Below are 14,655 nucleotides of genomic sequence, written 5' to 3' on the forward strand. Positions count from 1 at the left end.
CAAGGACTGCCTTGACTGCTTTGGGCAATGTTTTCACTTTAAATTGATGCAACATGTAATTAAAACTACGGATCCACAGAGTCAGATGAAAGTAATGAGTTTGTTAGATTACAAAGATGTCTGAAAGGCAGAACAAGACCGAGGTTGTTGTCTTTGAGCTTCAAAAACTCAGGACCAAATTGTCTAGCTCTGTAATTAATCTAGATGCCATTCATTTGGCTTTGTGTACAACCGTGAGGAAGCTTGGAGTTATTTTTGACCAGGATTTTTTCCTTCAGCTCATATTTAAAACAGGTTTGTAGAGCCGCCTTCTTCCATCTGCATAAGATTGCAAAAAATTAGAAACGTCTAGTCTCAGAGAGATGCAGAAAGACTAGTCCATGCTTCCATTACTTCAGGACAGGATTACTGCAATTCATTAACTAGTTGTCCCAAATACAACCTGGCCTGAACTAGCGGGAGAGATCATATTTCTCCAGTTCTAGCATCTCTTCATCGGCTCCTTGTTAAATCTAGAATAGTTTCATGTCTTCTCCTCACATGTAAAGCTTTCCATGACCAATCTTCATTGTATATGAAAGATCTTATAGTTCCAGATATTCCAAACAGAGCACTTTGGTCTCAGGCTGCAGGTTTTCTTGTGGTTCCCAGAGAGTACAGTAGCAGGCAGAGCCTTTGCTATCTCTTATAGAATAGACTCCCACTGTGGGTTCGGGGGGCAGACGCCCTCTCTACCTTCACAGTCAGGCTTAAAACTTTCCTTTTTCCCCCTTTCCACTGTTTCCTTGTGCATGCTCAGGATGGAGGATTGTACTGAAGTCAAGATTAGATGCAATCTGTTGCTTTTGCTTATCTAGGCTATTTACCATGAATTGGCTTGTATTGATGTCTGTAAAGTTCCCTGTTGTTAAGTGGCGTTATACAAATACCGCTGAATTTAATTAGGAATCAACTATGACAAGCACTGCACCAAAGAGCTACGTAGGTATGGCTATGGCCTTGGTATACTTATTAAGGTCATAGCCTCACCAAATACTCAGCGAGACTCAGTACAACAAAGGTCTGAAGCATTTAGTCAGTCTAAGTTTGCTCATCTATTGTTTCTGAATAATATAGTCTGTTCCTGCAACATAAGCTGTAGTCTGCTTCCTGCATTTTGTTTCACTTGAAGCAAACCTGAATTCAAAGACTTAAGGTTAGATTAAGAAGGGCTCAAATGCACCTTAAGTGCTTCGTACATTAATTAATTTTGCAAAGCAACAAGTCTCTTTAAATGCTCTAGTGACTGACCTGCATGTCTTGTGTATATTGTCATGATTTCAAATAGATGATTTTTGGGAGAGCGGTTTTAGATATGAATTGTGGGATTTCAAATCATTGTGAAGGAACCATGACACCGACGTAGACCATACGGCTCTCTAAACATATTTATAGTTTATAAGTTGTATTGAATCAGTGTCACATCACAACCATTATATCATGTCGACATCTTTATAAGTTGTATTGAATCAGTGTCACATCACAACCATTATGTCATGTCGACATCTTTACAGCTGGTTGCTCATCTCAAGAAGCCACTCAAATATTATGTCCGATAGCCATACACCTAGTTGTTTCCCCTTTCGGCTTATCCCTCTCAATCGGCACATGTATTACAACAGATGACCTTCCTGACGCAGCCCTCTGCATTGATCCGGGCTTGGGACAGGCCCTCAGAGAACAATCCTCCTCGGGGCTGCAGCAGCGTAGAGGAGAGAGACTCCCACTACTGACCGTCAGGTCACAAGACAAGCAGTTCAACCACCTGAGCCACAGCCACCCCCTGATAGCCATGAAAACTGGATGTAATTCAAGTAGACAATGTTGTTAGAGTAGATGTATTCCAGGAAAAGTAAATAAGGAGGTACTATAAAAAGCATAAGTGTTCAATGTAATTTTTAAACAACGGCGGCTTTATTTCAACTAAACTCTACCTCCTAGTGAGTCATTTAAAGGATAACAGGATGCAGATTATCACATATCAAAATTAGGAATCACTCACCAAGCTGGAGGTGATGGAAGGGTCCGACTTTCCCAGGTTCAGAGAACGCAAGCGAACCAGGTTGGAAGTCTCAGACGATGGCTGCAGAGTCGTCTGTGTCTGCTGGAAGTTGGAGGGCAGCAGAAGGTATTTTCCTGCAAAACAACAGGATGCACTCATCATCATTATTATTCATCAAAAAGATAAAGTCAACTGTTTTTCTTTGATCTTTTATCTTGCACAAATCATGCCACAGATAGTGGTCTACATAAACAATCCTATTCATCAGCGTCAACAGAGTTTTAGACCAAAACTCCATCAAATCAAACACAACCCTACCTGTGTTTGATTCAGTTAAAATCTCAAGACAACTCTTTCAAATCCAGTCAGGGGTATCTGGATTAAAATATTTCTGTACCCAAAAGAAGGGAGAGAAAAGGATTTAGGTAGGGTTTTCCAACTCTGCAAGCTTGTCAACAGGCTCGGTCATTCTACAGTAAATCCAAAGTACTGTATGTCATGAGAATGATGATTCTTCATCACCATAGTGAGTTTGTGGGGAGAAAGTACAAGTCAAAGGATGTTTCACTAACATGAGAACATCCCTGCTGTCAGCTCTTATTAGGATTGTTGACCTGAAGCTTCTGGCCTTGTGCAGACAAACAGGAAGGCAAAGGGTTAAAATAGGCCAGAGGGTGGCAAAGCCTATTAAGAGATCCCCGACAACCCCAACATTACATAACCACAATGCAAACACGCTACTGAACCACAGAAAAACATTGTCAGAATTTTGCTTTCCAAAACTGACATGAAGTTACTTTTATCTCACAGCTAGATGGCGCTAAATGCTGCTTCTTTACTTCATTTGTTTTTATCTGCACCCTTTCTTTTAAACAAACTTTGCTCCACAAAGACTGAAAATATTACAGAGATCAATGAGATTAGCAGGTTTAGCTGCATCACTAGCTCGGCATGAATAAAATAATATCAATTGGAAATGGAGTCATCTTTTCTGCAAATTCTTTAAAAAAAAAAAAAAAAAAAGATTGGATGAAAGAAGAGAAGCAAGCAGCGCTTTAAACAAAAAGGGGACATCTGAAGCTGCTTTGCCTGAAGCAATTATCTTTATATCAGATGTGAGGATAAGCAGCAGAGGCTAAATTCATGAGCTCACTTTTCATGTCATAGTATCAAGTTAAGACATACATTATTCCCCTATAAGTGGTGCTTCATCTAGGCCAGGAGTGCCCAAGCTCGGTCCACAAGATCTGCCATCCTGCAACTTTTAAATGCAACCCTTCTCTAACACACCTGAATCAAATAGCTGATTTCCCTCCTCTGCATGTAATCCAGTTCTGCAGAGTCCTGGTTACGAGATTCAGGTGTGTTGGACAAGAGTTGCATCTAAAAGTTGCAGGATGGTAGATCTCAAAGCACCCCTAATCTAGGCTATATCTGGCCACTGATAGTTCTCATTTAGTCCAGGTTTTATGTCCATATGAGCATTTCAGATTGGAAGGTTCAACATTGTTTGTAAGCCAAGATGGGAAATTATAAAATTGGAGGCCTTATTAAAATCAGGGGGGGGGGGGGGGGGGAAACTGGACTTTTCCCATGTATTAAAGCTATTTCCCCAATATATCAAGATACTGACAAACACTTTGACAAACATTATAAGTTGCCCGGGAATTTTGTAGCTGCCAGTCGTGAGTTAAAACAGCAGCATTTCTCTTTAACAAACCATCAGTTTAATCTTAACTAGCCTTTGTCTCAGACACAGAAACGCCACTGACTCATGACAAGAATCTCAACATTTGTTTTCTTTATTCAACTCATTTCCGAGCTGAAATACATCTTATAATAGGCACAACTCACTGCAGTAAAACCAGGAGGACTGAAGTGAAAGCAAACAGGATGAGGGGAGAAAAGTCAGGTCTTTCCTTCCTTACCGACAAATGTTTTCCTCGCCAGAGCTCATCACATCCCAGCATAAAGGAAACAAACTAGTCAACACTTTTAGAACAGGGCGTATCAGGAGATGGGGGTGTAACGGGGGGTAAAGGTGCATTTACAATTAGTGCAGGTCAGTTCCCAGCTGTCAGCAGATGAAATCCAGTTCTGGCCACACCTAAAGGGATGCATTACAGCCTATTCTCACATTCTGGTTAACTGTGTCTTTACATAAACCATCAACACTTTTCCATCTTGTCAGACTGGGCAGGGTAAACACGGCCAAACTGTGCCATCACACGTTTATACACATTAAATAGAGGGAAACACTCGTCATTCCACTTCAGACACAACTGCTCTTGTGTCAAGCTGATAAACAATAAATATTTTACTGTATGTTTTACTGAAAAACACAAGAAGGAAAACTACTAAATGTCTCTTTACTTTTCTGGTGCATGAGTTAGAGGCTGATTCCAGCTGAACATCGATGACTTAACGTTCAACCTTCAAGTTGTAAGAGTCAAACCATTAATTACATCTATAAAAAAGCATGAAAGCACGTCTAAAAGAATCAGTCCTTCAGAAATTGCTTGCATCTCGAGTCGAGCTACAGGATCAATGACAAATAGCAGTGGAAATAAAAGACTGATCTCATATTAAATGGAATGACTCACACTCATTTTGCTAGAAAAGCACAATCAAAGCAGGCTAGCTTTAGTTTTTTTTTTTATCCACCTTGTTTTTCTGTAGACCAATTACTAAAGGGCAATGCATTTATTCAAAGCTACGCCTCTTTCATTAACTGAAAAGGTCGACATTTTAATCAGTGAGGTGAAGTCCTCAATATATACCCCTCACCTTGGGAAAAAAAAATGCTGTTCAAAGCTATAAAACAAACCATCAGTCTGACGTCTTCCAATTTAGTGAATGAAAGCAAACAAGGCTGGTAGAACCAACAAGAAACATCGATCTGTGTTTGTCCAAGGAGGGAATATATTAAAGAACTAGAAAAGCACTCGGAGAGTGCAAACCTCTGCCAAGCACAATGTTAAACAATCCTTTTAAAAAATTCCTGGATCAAAATGGTGATTACCACCAATTTAATCAGTTCTTCCTTTTCACATTTCTAACTCCTCCTGAAATTTTCATAAAAATCTGCCCATAACCTTTTGAGTTATCTTGAGAACAAACAAACATAAATGCCAGTAAAAACAAACTCCTAGGCAGAGGTAACCAGATACATGAATTTCTGTCCAGAGGAATAATACTTGAGTTTGCCAGCGTAGTATCTATAAATTGCAGCAATGCTGCAAGATCATCTGGAGTCTTGCAAAAATAATGGAGGGATTAAGAACATGTACACACATAGTCGAGTATCCCATAAAACAAAGATATTTTTTCTCCTGTTATCCACATGAAAGCACAGATTTATAGCATTAAAAACTATTCTTTCTAAAAGCCTCCGACCACGATGAAGATTTACGAATGCTTCGTTTTGGCATCTGCACGTGGACGTACATAACTGGGGTTTTACAGGTTTTTTTGTTTTTACTCAAACAAAAATCAGCAATATCGAAGAATTGTGAGAATAGCAATTTAAATCAAATCGGCACGCAAAACAAATCGGATTTGAATCGGGACAAAAGCATATTGTCACAGCCCTAGTGCTTATACAGTTAGGTGTCCACAGATTTTTTTTAAAAGACAAGAACATGTGGACTTGAGGCTTTTTGTGGTTACATGTGTACAAGGCCTAAACTGGACGTCTATATTCTGGTCAGATAAGTCACTTCTATTTCTAAGGAGATTTAAATAGTTTCACACGGACAACGTCAAAATGTCTGAACTGAACCTGCACTATTGCCTCTATATAGACTGTTTATAAAAGATGTGACGTCACCCGTAAGTTTCTGAAGAGCTGAACTGAAGCGCGTTAGGCGATTGCTACCATCGCCATCTTGGCATTATCACGTGTGTGGTCTCTCCTGGAAAATACAATCTAGTGAACTCCAGTAAGCGGGCTAAAGCTAAGTCACACTGTTAGCTGGCTAAAAACCGAGGTTGTTCTACGTTCTTCTGACTTGAAGCGGGAGATCGGGTACCTGTCAATCAAAAGGACGCGCCCCTAAACATGCTGAACTTCGAGATTAAATTACTTTTAAACGGGCGAGTTTAAAAAAAGTTCACTCCCCCCACAGTTGTCATGAAGGTAAACCTGACCTATTAAACTTAAAACTGATTTTTGAACCAGGCTGTAAACATGTTTATTTCTGCTGTGAAGTTGGCCTTTTTAACATGTGAGTCTATGGGGATATGCTCTGTTTTGCAGCCCCTAGTGGAAGAAGGGTGAACTGCAAATTTTGGCACTTGCGCATAAACTTCTCTTAAAAGTGCAAGAGGTTGCCGCTTGCTTGGGAAGCACAGCATAGGCTACTTTGCAGTCCAACATCTGCTGTGCACGTGTACGCGTCATGCAGAGAGAGAGGCGAGGCCTTATTAAACTCGTTAAGCTCAGAGGCAGTAAGGTAAACTCCAAGAACATCCAACAAGCTCATTACATGTGGAGTCTGGAGAGAGGAAAAGTAGCTGTTGACAAGTTGCTTTAGATTTTACAAGTTAAATAAACATTCCAATAAAGATATTGATTAGCAAACGTGATGCAATAAAACGTTAGATGACTGGTCCTAATCTTAAAGAAGTTGACACTGGTTAGCTTAAAAATTTTGGCTATCATATACACACAGCAACGTATTAGCCACTAGACATAATTTCAGATTAGCCGGAAAAACCTTTCGGTTTTGGAAAAACTGAAAGGCAATCGAGAAAGAGTTATTAGAGTTATTAGACGATGCCCGTCGACCTTTATGTTGAGTTTACTAACAAGGGTTTTGTTTTTTTTTTTTACTGCATTTCGGAGTCTCACAGTATCTTTTACATGTTTCTTTGCCTATTGTGTCAAGGTTATTGTTGAATTTTTTTTAAACAATCATTTCTTTTCAGTTATTTTGATTAGTTTTTTGATTACTTGATACAATTGAAAGCAGTTTTACATGAGGGGGGGCGATGTAGATCATTTATGGGAAATATTTCCACTGCTCTGGATTACTGATTGTAAAAAAAAAAAAAAAGTAATTTCTCTGCACACTTTAAGAAAATGTCCTTGAACCCTCACAGCACATGTAATTAATTTATCTTAAATTACTTTTAGGCGCCATTGAGGGGCATCTGTTTCCATTAATAAGCCTCAATGAGTTTTAATAGTTGCAGATGGTGATAAATGTAAACGCCATTTGTCTTCGTCTTAGGAGGACTTTTGAAAATAAAAATGAAAGTTGTGGAAAACAGTAAACAATCTGTGAAGGTATTTGTTAGAATTAAGACAGAGAACAATTTAGTAATTTGATGAAGAGCTTCCACATCTCCTGCATATAGTATCTTTTGATGTTTGAGTAAAATTAGTAGCAGTGGAGACAGTTCCTGGTCTTATCCATCTGGGTTTAAAAGAAGAATATATCACATTCACAGTCAGTCATTCATTTGTGTGCCAAGACTATGAATCATAACAGTGAGAGAAATCAGAACTATGGGTCAACAAAAGGAGCCAGCCATCTTTTCTGACCTCTCCGGAGACAAATGCTAAGCTTCATTAGTTGCATTTTCCTTTTCATATCTAGTAAAATTAATCTAAAATAGGATGGGCCAGAGATAAAAATACAAAAAAAAAAAAAAAATTACCTGTGAGACCACCGCCCAGACTCCTCCTACGAACATGTCTCCCATCCTCACTGAGATGTCGTTTTAATTTGAGAGCGGGACTTAATCCATGACTCACATCTGGGTTACTGGACTTCCTGAGAGATGTAGGAGGTGGATAAAGAATGTTGTCCAACTGTAGAAAAACAAGGACAAGAAAAGAAAAAGAAGAATATATGAAAAGACGTACACTAAAAAAAAACAGTACTCTTGAGGAGAGCATACAAATGAAAATCTGGATGCAAGACGTATCACAATACAGGGGCAATGATAGCATATAGTATGATACATTGCAATACTATAATCAAGATAATGCAGTCTTTCTTTAAGACAATTTATCGGTAGCACAACTGTCACAGCATAGTAAACACTCAGTGCTGTTAAATGCAGAGAAGAGATGGGATGATGTACGGATGCTTAATTAGCCTTTGTGAGGGGTTTTTAGTTTTTTAGTGTTGCTTTGAAAGTGAACATAAATATTTTAGTAAAAATGAGGCAGGAAGTCAGTGAAAGGATGTAAGTTTAGGGATGTGTCTTTGTCCCGGCAATTTTTGTTAACTGGCTTATTAGAAAGAAAAGGGATACTCGAGCATTGTGCTTTATGGCAGTCATGGCAAGAGTAGATGAGCGAGTGCACAGATTTAATTCTTTGGACTCTTTGTATTAAGAGGCATATATTTGACCATCTGCGATTTGATGTCAGAGTTAAACAGTGAAAATCTCAGGGATTGCTGGGATTTTTTTTAAACAGCAATTTAACTGAATAGAAATTCAGAGAAGAGACTGGAATCTCTTTCTCTGAACATGAGATCGGTGGACCCTTTCGTTGCTTTCAAAAACTGGTTAAAATATTTTTATATAAGCTTTTTATTCATTTATCTTGTTTGATGCATTGTTGGCTCTTGTGCAGCACTTAAAACTTTTTACTTTTAATTTACAACTAAATCCTCAGGCACGCCACACCGAGTTTATCTCTTGAGGTAGAACAACAGGTTTTATTACTACTTGTGTGACAAAGACATATAGTTAAAAAATATAGCAGAAAACAGGAATTTGCATGATCTCGTCTTAAAGCGGTATGCACATAAATGTGACAAATGAATATCTGGATACAAATGTTTTAAGCAAGTAACACTGAACTAAATTTAGTTCTCTAAACTCTACATGTGTTTTAGATTTTAAAAATGATTAATCTTTTGGTCAAAGCACTGTAACAGCTTATCCAACTGGTCCCGTGTAAATCACTGGTCCATGCATGGGAGCCACAAACAATACCTGCAGGAACAGTGCAGGTTATAAAGCCACTGCATATTACATTACACAACACTGTGCATTCCCAGCCTTTTGTCTTCTCAGAAGAGGATACCTTGCACAAAGCTTAGACAACATAAAGCCCAGTGGTGAGGAAGAGGCCCTCCCTGCGAATACAAAGATGCATACGGCTGAGAGCCATCAGTGGAAGGAAATGCCCTCTGTTTCTCAGCAGGATGATTCATGATCCCAGTTCCATTAAAGACAACTCTAAGTCTTTGTAGAACAAGTAGGAGCACAAATTTAGAACAAACATTACAAGTTAATGAAACTTTGGGTATTTCTAAAATGTGAATGCCAGGTCAATTCCATTAACAATAAGACATGTTTTATGTAATCAAACTGCTTATCAGTCATCATTGCTAAAAGCAACACACAGCATGGGGAAACAGATCATTTTCAGTTCCATTATGTGCACAAACAGATACTTGTAACATTCACACCTCATGACCCCGATTTCCATCACTCTAAGAAGTTTTCATTGTCTCAAAAGTTATGTGAACAACTCCAGACAACAGTCCATTAAGCCTTTAACAGGAACATTATTATTATTAATAGAGTTTAACTACTGATTTTGCACCATAACGTGGCATAAAATTCAATAGCTTGACTCTTTTCCTCTGTTGCTCCCAAGTGGTGGAATGATCTATCAAACTCTGTGTGATCCACAAAGTCCTTTTCTACTATTATGAGCAAGCTTAATACTAGGCTGTTCAATGAGTATTTACCAAGCAGCGACCTCCAGCGGTTAAAAGTGAAGCCTATACGGAAGTGCATTAAACTGCAGTTCACCCTTCATCCACTCGGGGCTCCAAAACAGAGCGAATCCCCATAGACTCCCATGTTAAAAAGACCAACTTCACAGTAGAAATAAACATGTTTACAGCCTGGTTCAAAAATCCATTTTCAGTTTAATAGATCAGGTTTACCTTCATGACAACTGTAGGAGGAGTGATTTTTTTTCCCCCTTTAAAAGTCATATAATCTCGAAATTCAGTATATTTAGGGGCGTGTCCTTTTGATTGACAGGTACCCGATCTACCACAGCACACGATTTCTCAAATGGGGGTACGCGTACCCCTGGAGGTAGATCAAGGCATTCCAGGGGGTGCATGAAATTTTTTTGAAAACATATCTTTATGTTTTCTTTAAAACATCCTTAAACAAAATAATACAATTATATAAATATTGAATATATTTCAATAAATGTAAGGGTACATTTATAAACTGAATCCAACAGCCTAAACATTACATTGCTCAAAAAAACATACATTTGTCAGGGATTAAACAACTAGAGAAACCAGGTTTTCCTGCAGCAATGACCATTATTTAAGCCTTGAAAATAATTAGAGACAAATCCAACAGAAGCTCAGAAACCCTTCTTTTTTTTTTTTTTTCCTTTTTTTTTTTTAGAAGTGCACAGTAGGCAGCATGGCTGCTGCCGCACATATGCATGAATAAAGTGGGAAAAAAAATGCAGGGTAATTTGTCACAGCTTCAGCCAAAAGCAATATAATGATTCAAAAGCATTAAAAGATAACTTGAGACAAGAAACTTAGAATCAGACAAGAGCCAAGCACAGCAAAAGGTCGCTGATAAACTAGTACATCCACAATGACAACATTCAAAACCTCTGGTTTCAGTATCAAAGTGTGAACAAAGTATGATCAGTTATTGGACTACCGAGTCGAGTCACACTGTGCATCATCGTCCCTTTCATGTAAAAGACAATGGCTTTTATATATTCACATATAATTCTACACTTACTTGCCCATTAGTTTAGGAACCGAGGTGTCACAATATACTTGTGAGGTTGTGGTTTCACAAGCAAACCAGCCTTCAGTGTCTGCAGTTTTAGATTACCCAGATTAGACCTGCAGACATTTCTCTGATTGAACTGCTTCCCTTCCACAATGTGAGCAAGAATTATATTGAGATAATCACACATACACTACAATATGCAGCAGATGAGTGCTTTCATTTCCATTTTGGGAGGAACAACAAGTGTGTTGAGTTGCTGAATGAGGAGGAAAAAAAATGACATTTTCTATCATCCTTTAAAAAAAAATGTTAATTTGCTTTTTTGCTACCATTTTAGAGCAAAAAAGATTGAAAAATCAAGTTGTTCTATTATTTTGCACCAGCAGGATCAGGACGGTAAAAGCCCTTATGCAGCAATGACAATGCTTTTATTATGTAACAGCGATGCACTCTTTCTTGGACACTGCACTGCAGCCTGTACAACCCAATGAAAACAAGCACTACACACCCACCATAATATTTAGTCAGTAAGCACTGCTGAGGCTGCTGAGATTAAGAGCTTTGATAGGTTCTTGTTTAATATTTTCAGCTTGAATCAAACCTCTAAAACATATGACCTGCATAAACAACTTCAACAAATTGCAAAATATACATTTACCCTCAGATGCAGCTACTCTCCATAACAAACTGACTCATTTCTGCAGTGCATGAACCTTGTAGCCAGTTGGCTTATGCAGCCTTTCATTGACTGTCTTGGTGTTTATTCAAAGAGTAAAAGCAGAGGTATAGTTTTCTTAAGTCCAGGATCTGGATATGTGTAAAGCCAATGTTAAAGAGCCATCTTTCAGAAATCAGGTTGCAACATTAAACCAAACACTTGTACAGGTTTGCTGCATGGTTGCTAGGAAATGATCTGCTTCTTAATCTGTGTTAAATGAAAAGAAAAATAATACAAAACAGGAAGTGTTTGTGGTTAAGTGAAAGAGGCTTATAACTGAACAGCTGAGGGAGCCTGAAGATGTATTAATCTAAACTGCTGCTTTGTAAAAAGCTGCAAGTATCTTAAAATAACTAGGAAATATGAAATATTTCCATTTACACGTGTACATAATCACATAGTTTGCAATGTATGGTGCACCTTACATTAATTTAGTGTTTTGTAAATCTCCACTTAGTTAAGACTTATGCTTAGGGGAACTAAGCCAAGTCTGACCTTGCAAACTGCTGCTGCAACAGAGTCCAGGTGTTTAAAGGCAAATATATTCACACTAATCACAACTGAATCAGGGAAAGAATGGCTGCAAGTTATATAATCTTAAAGCAAACGCGTCATAACCGAACGCTGTAAGCAGCTTAGAGGTATACTGTGAAAATCTGCAGTAAATTCTCAGTCGCATTGTTTAGAGTGTGAAGTATCCGAGAAGGGGAAAAAAAAAAAAAAAAAAAAAAAAAAAAAGAGAAACACTTAAACATCGGCTAAATGAAATGTGATGCTTGACCTGATGTGTCTGTAATGTTTGTAATTGAATGAGAAAGCTGTGCTCGTTTCCTAAAAGTCAGCTATTTCCCAACACGCTTCAGCTTCCGTTGCTTTACATCGTCTTCCCTTCAAGAGCGCTTTTACTAAAACTGTTTCAATGATTGCATATTGTTGATCCTGACATGAAGGCAAGACGGGGAATGTTTACTATGAACAACAGGTGATTGTAAATTTATAAAAGGAAGTAGGTTAATCTGTGTAGTATCAGAGCATATTGGTCAAAGTCCAAAGTTTACAGGTGTGCATTTCAGATCTGTTTTGCGTGTAAGAAGAACAGGGCTACTTGTTGAGCAGAATGTGCAGCAGAAAAAGCTCTTTCCTCCCACTTACAGATTCTATTATATTCTTACAGCCAACTTGGATTTGTTTGTAAGACAACATATTATGCAAGCACATGAGAATCGTGCACACGCTAACCAGCTTAACTGTGTGAGACTTTTGATCTGTGCAACCTTTTGCCTTCATGTTGCTGATGTGGTGTAAGAGGAATCTGAGCCAATGAAAGCTGTGGAGAGCTGCCAAAGATACAAGTTTCATCTGATTATTTTTGCTTTAGCCTGGCAGTAATTACCAGCCAATCATGCCCGTCACAAATCATCTGGCTAATCTGTAAACCCGCATTCGCCGCTCTATGCATATCAGCATTGATGTAACTTATAAAGCAGCCACACTCTCCACTCTGCTCTCTTATTAAAAGATATTAGTCAAATATCTTCCTATCCAAAACATCTGTGTTGATTTATGAGTGGGTGTCAGCCTTTTAAATGCCTGTTTGATTACACAGAAAGCCTTTGGAGTCAACCAGTCACAGTTCACTTTCTGTATGCAAAGAGAAAGGCATACATGCTGTGGATTTGGCAGTAATCACTGCCATTTCACCCACTATTCCTCTCAATCTGCTGTAATGCCATGCAGGCCTCCTGAGAGGATCACCTAACCAAACAATCCCTCCTTCTTCCATTCCTCCCTCAGCTTCACAGTGGACAGTACCAACAACATTTTGTTGGCAAAGCAGACAAACAGCTGCTGATAAGGAGGTGGCTGCACACAGGCAAAGATGAGCTACTGATTAAAAGGAATGGAGTAATCTAAGCGTTTATGGATGATTACATTACTTCTAGATTTCAATATTTCTCACGGAAACCATTTAATTTAAAACTTCATCTGAAAGTGAGATTGCACCATCTAGCATCCTGATGGAGGTTTTTCCTTCCTGTTCTCTCTGCTGTTACCTGCAGCTATCAGATTTGGGAATTGAATAAAAGAAGATTCAGAGGAATATGATGGTTTCCTGGGTTAGGAAACCAGGCCTAAAGAACTGCTTCGTGAACAGAATTGATCAAATTGAACTAAATGTGTATAATGCAACAGATTTCTTTTAACTGGATTATAACTGGACCAGAGGGAATTGGACTGAGTCTTTAAAAGCCCTTTGAGATGACAAATTGGATTGAATTAAATTCAATTCAGTTTAGTTCTTGTAATGGACCAGAGGACTGTCCAGGGTGTACCTTTCATCTCAACTGACAGCAGCTGGGAGGCAGTTGTCAGTTGCCCCCTGGCCCACCCATGACTCTGCATTGAGATAACCGGGTGGGTGGTTGTCAGTACAATACCATGGTATTGGCCATTCATCATCTTTTTTTTTTTTTTTTTCTTTTTCCCATCAAGTTTAAAAACCACGACAGCAGTATTTAACTATTTAAGCATGGAGCATAGCAGCTAAATTTATGAGTCTGTATGCATATATGTGTATAAATGTTTATATGTAACAAATGTTTGCATTAATTTTTATATGCTTGACATTTGTTATATGTACAAATATTTATATACTTGTGTGCAAGTACAGTATGTGTGTGCATGCTGCTATTTTAAGAATAGTTTATGGACTTTGCATGCAGAGATGTATTGTGTGTACATAATGCATTTGCTTGTACATGTCTATAAATTGACTGTATTTAACTAAAGGACCCGGGAAGAATAGCTGCTGTTTGCTGCAAGTTAATGGGGATCCAAATTAAAAAAATGAATAAATAAATAAACAAATGTATGTGGGACATAGGGCACATACTGAGTGAGACTTCCGAATCTTCAAAAGTAGAAGCAACTTATCTCTGGAAAAACAGCAGAGTAAAGTCAGGAGAAGAAAATGGGATCCGGCACATGTTGCCTTTTTGTTGTCAAGGAGTTACTGAACACTTTGATAACTTAGAAAACAGAATCAAATATGTTCCAATGATGTGCCAAAAGGATGTTAAAAGTAATGAAATTCTATAAAAAATAAATAAATTAAAAAAAAGAATGCATAGAAAGTAGAAAA

General features: G+C 38.3%; 1 protein-coding gene across 3 annotated transcripts in view; it reads right to left on the reverse strand.

Annotated features, from left to right (window-relative positions):
• mast4 (microtubule associated serine/threonine kinase family member 4) overlaps positions 1-14,655 on the reverse strand; it is a 126,633-nt gene that overhangs the window by 98,219 nt on the left and 13,759 nt on the right. For all 3 annotated transcript variants that reach the window (XM_079256724.1, XM_079256723.1, XM_079256722.1), the window contains exons 2-3: positions 7,706-7,859; positions 2,042-2,175 (exon numbers count right to left, since the gene is read on the reverse strand). In XM_079256724.1, the coding sequence (XP_079112850.1) occupies positions 2,042-2,175; positions 7,706-7,859 (288 nt within the window). The remainder of the gene's footprint in view (positions 1-2,041; positions 2,176-7,705; positions 7,860-14,655) is intronic.

The sequence above is a fragment of the Telmatherina bonti genome, assembly GCF_933228915.1.
Source record: "Telmatherina bonti genome assembly, chromosome: 17".
In the NCBI taxonomy this organism is placed as follows: domain Eukaryota; kingdom Metazoa; phylum Chordata; class Actinopteri; order Atheriniformes; family Telmatherinidae; genus Telmatherina; species Telmatherina bonti.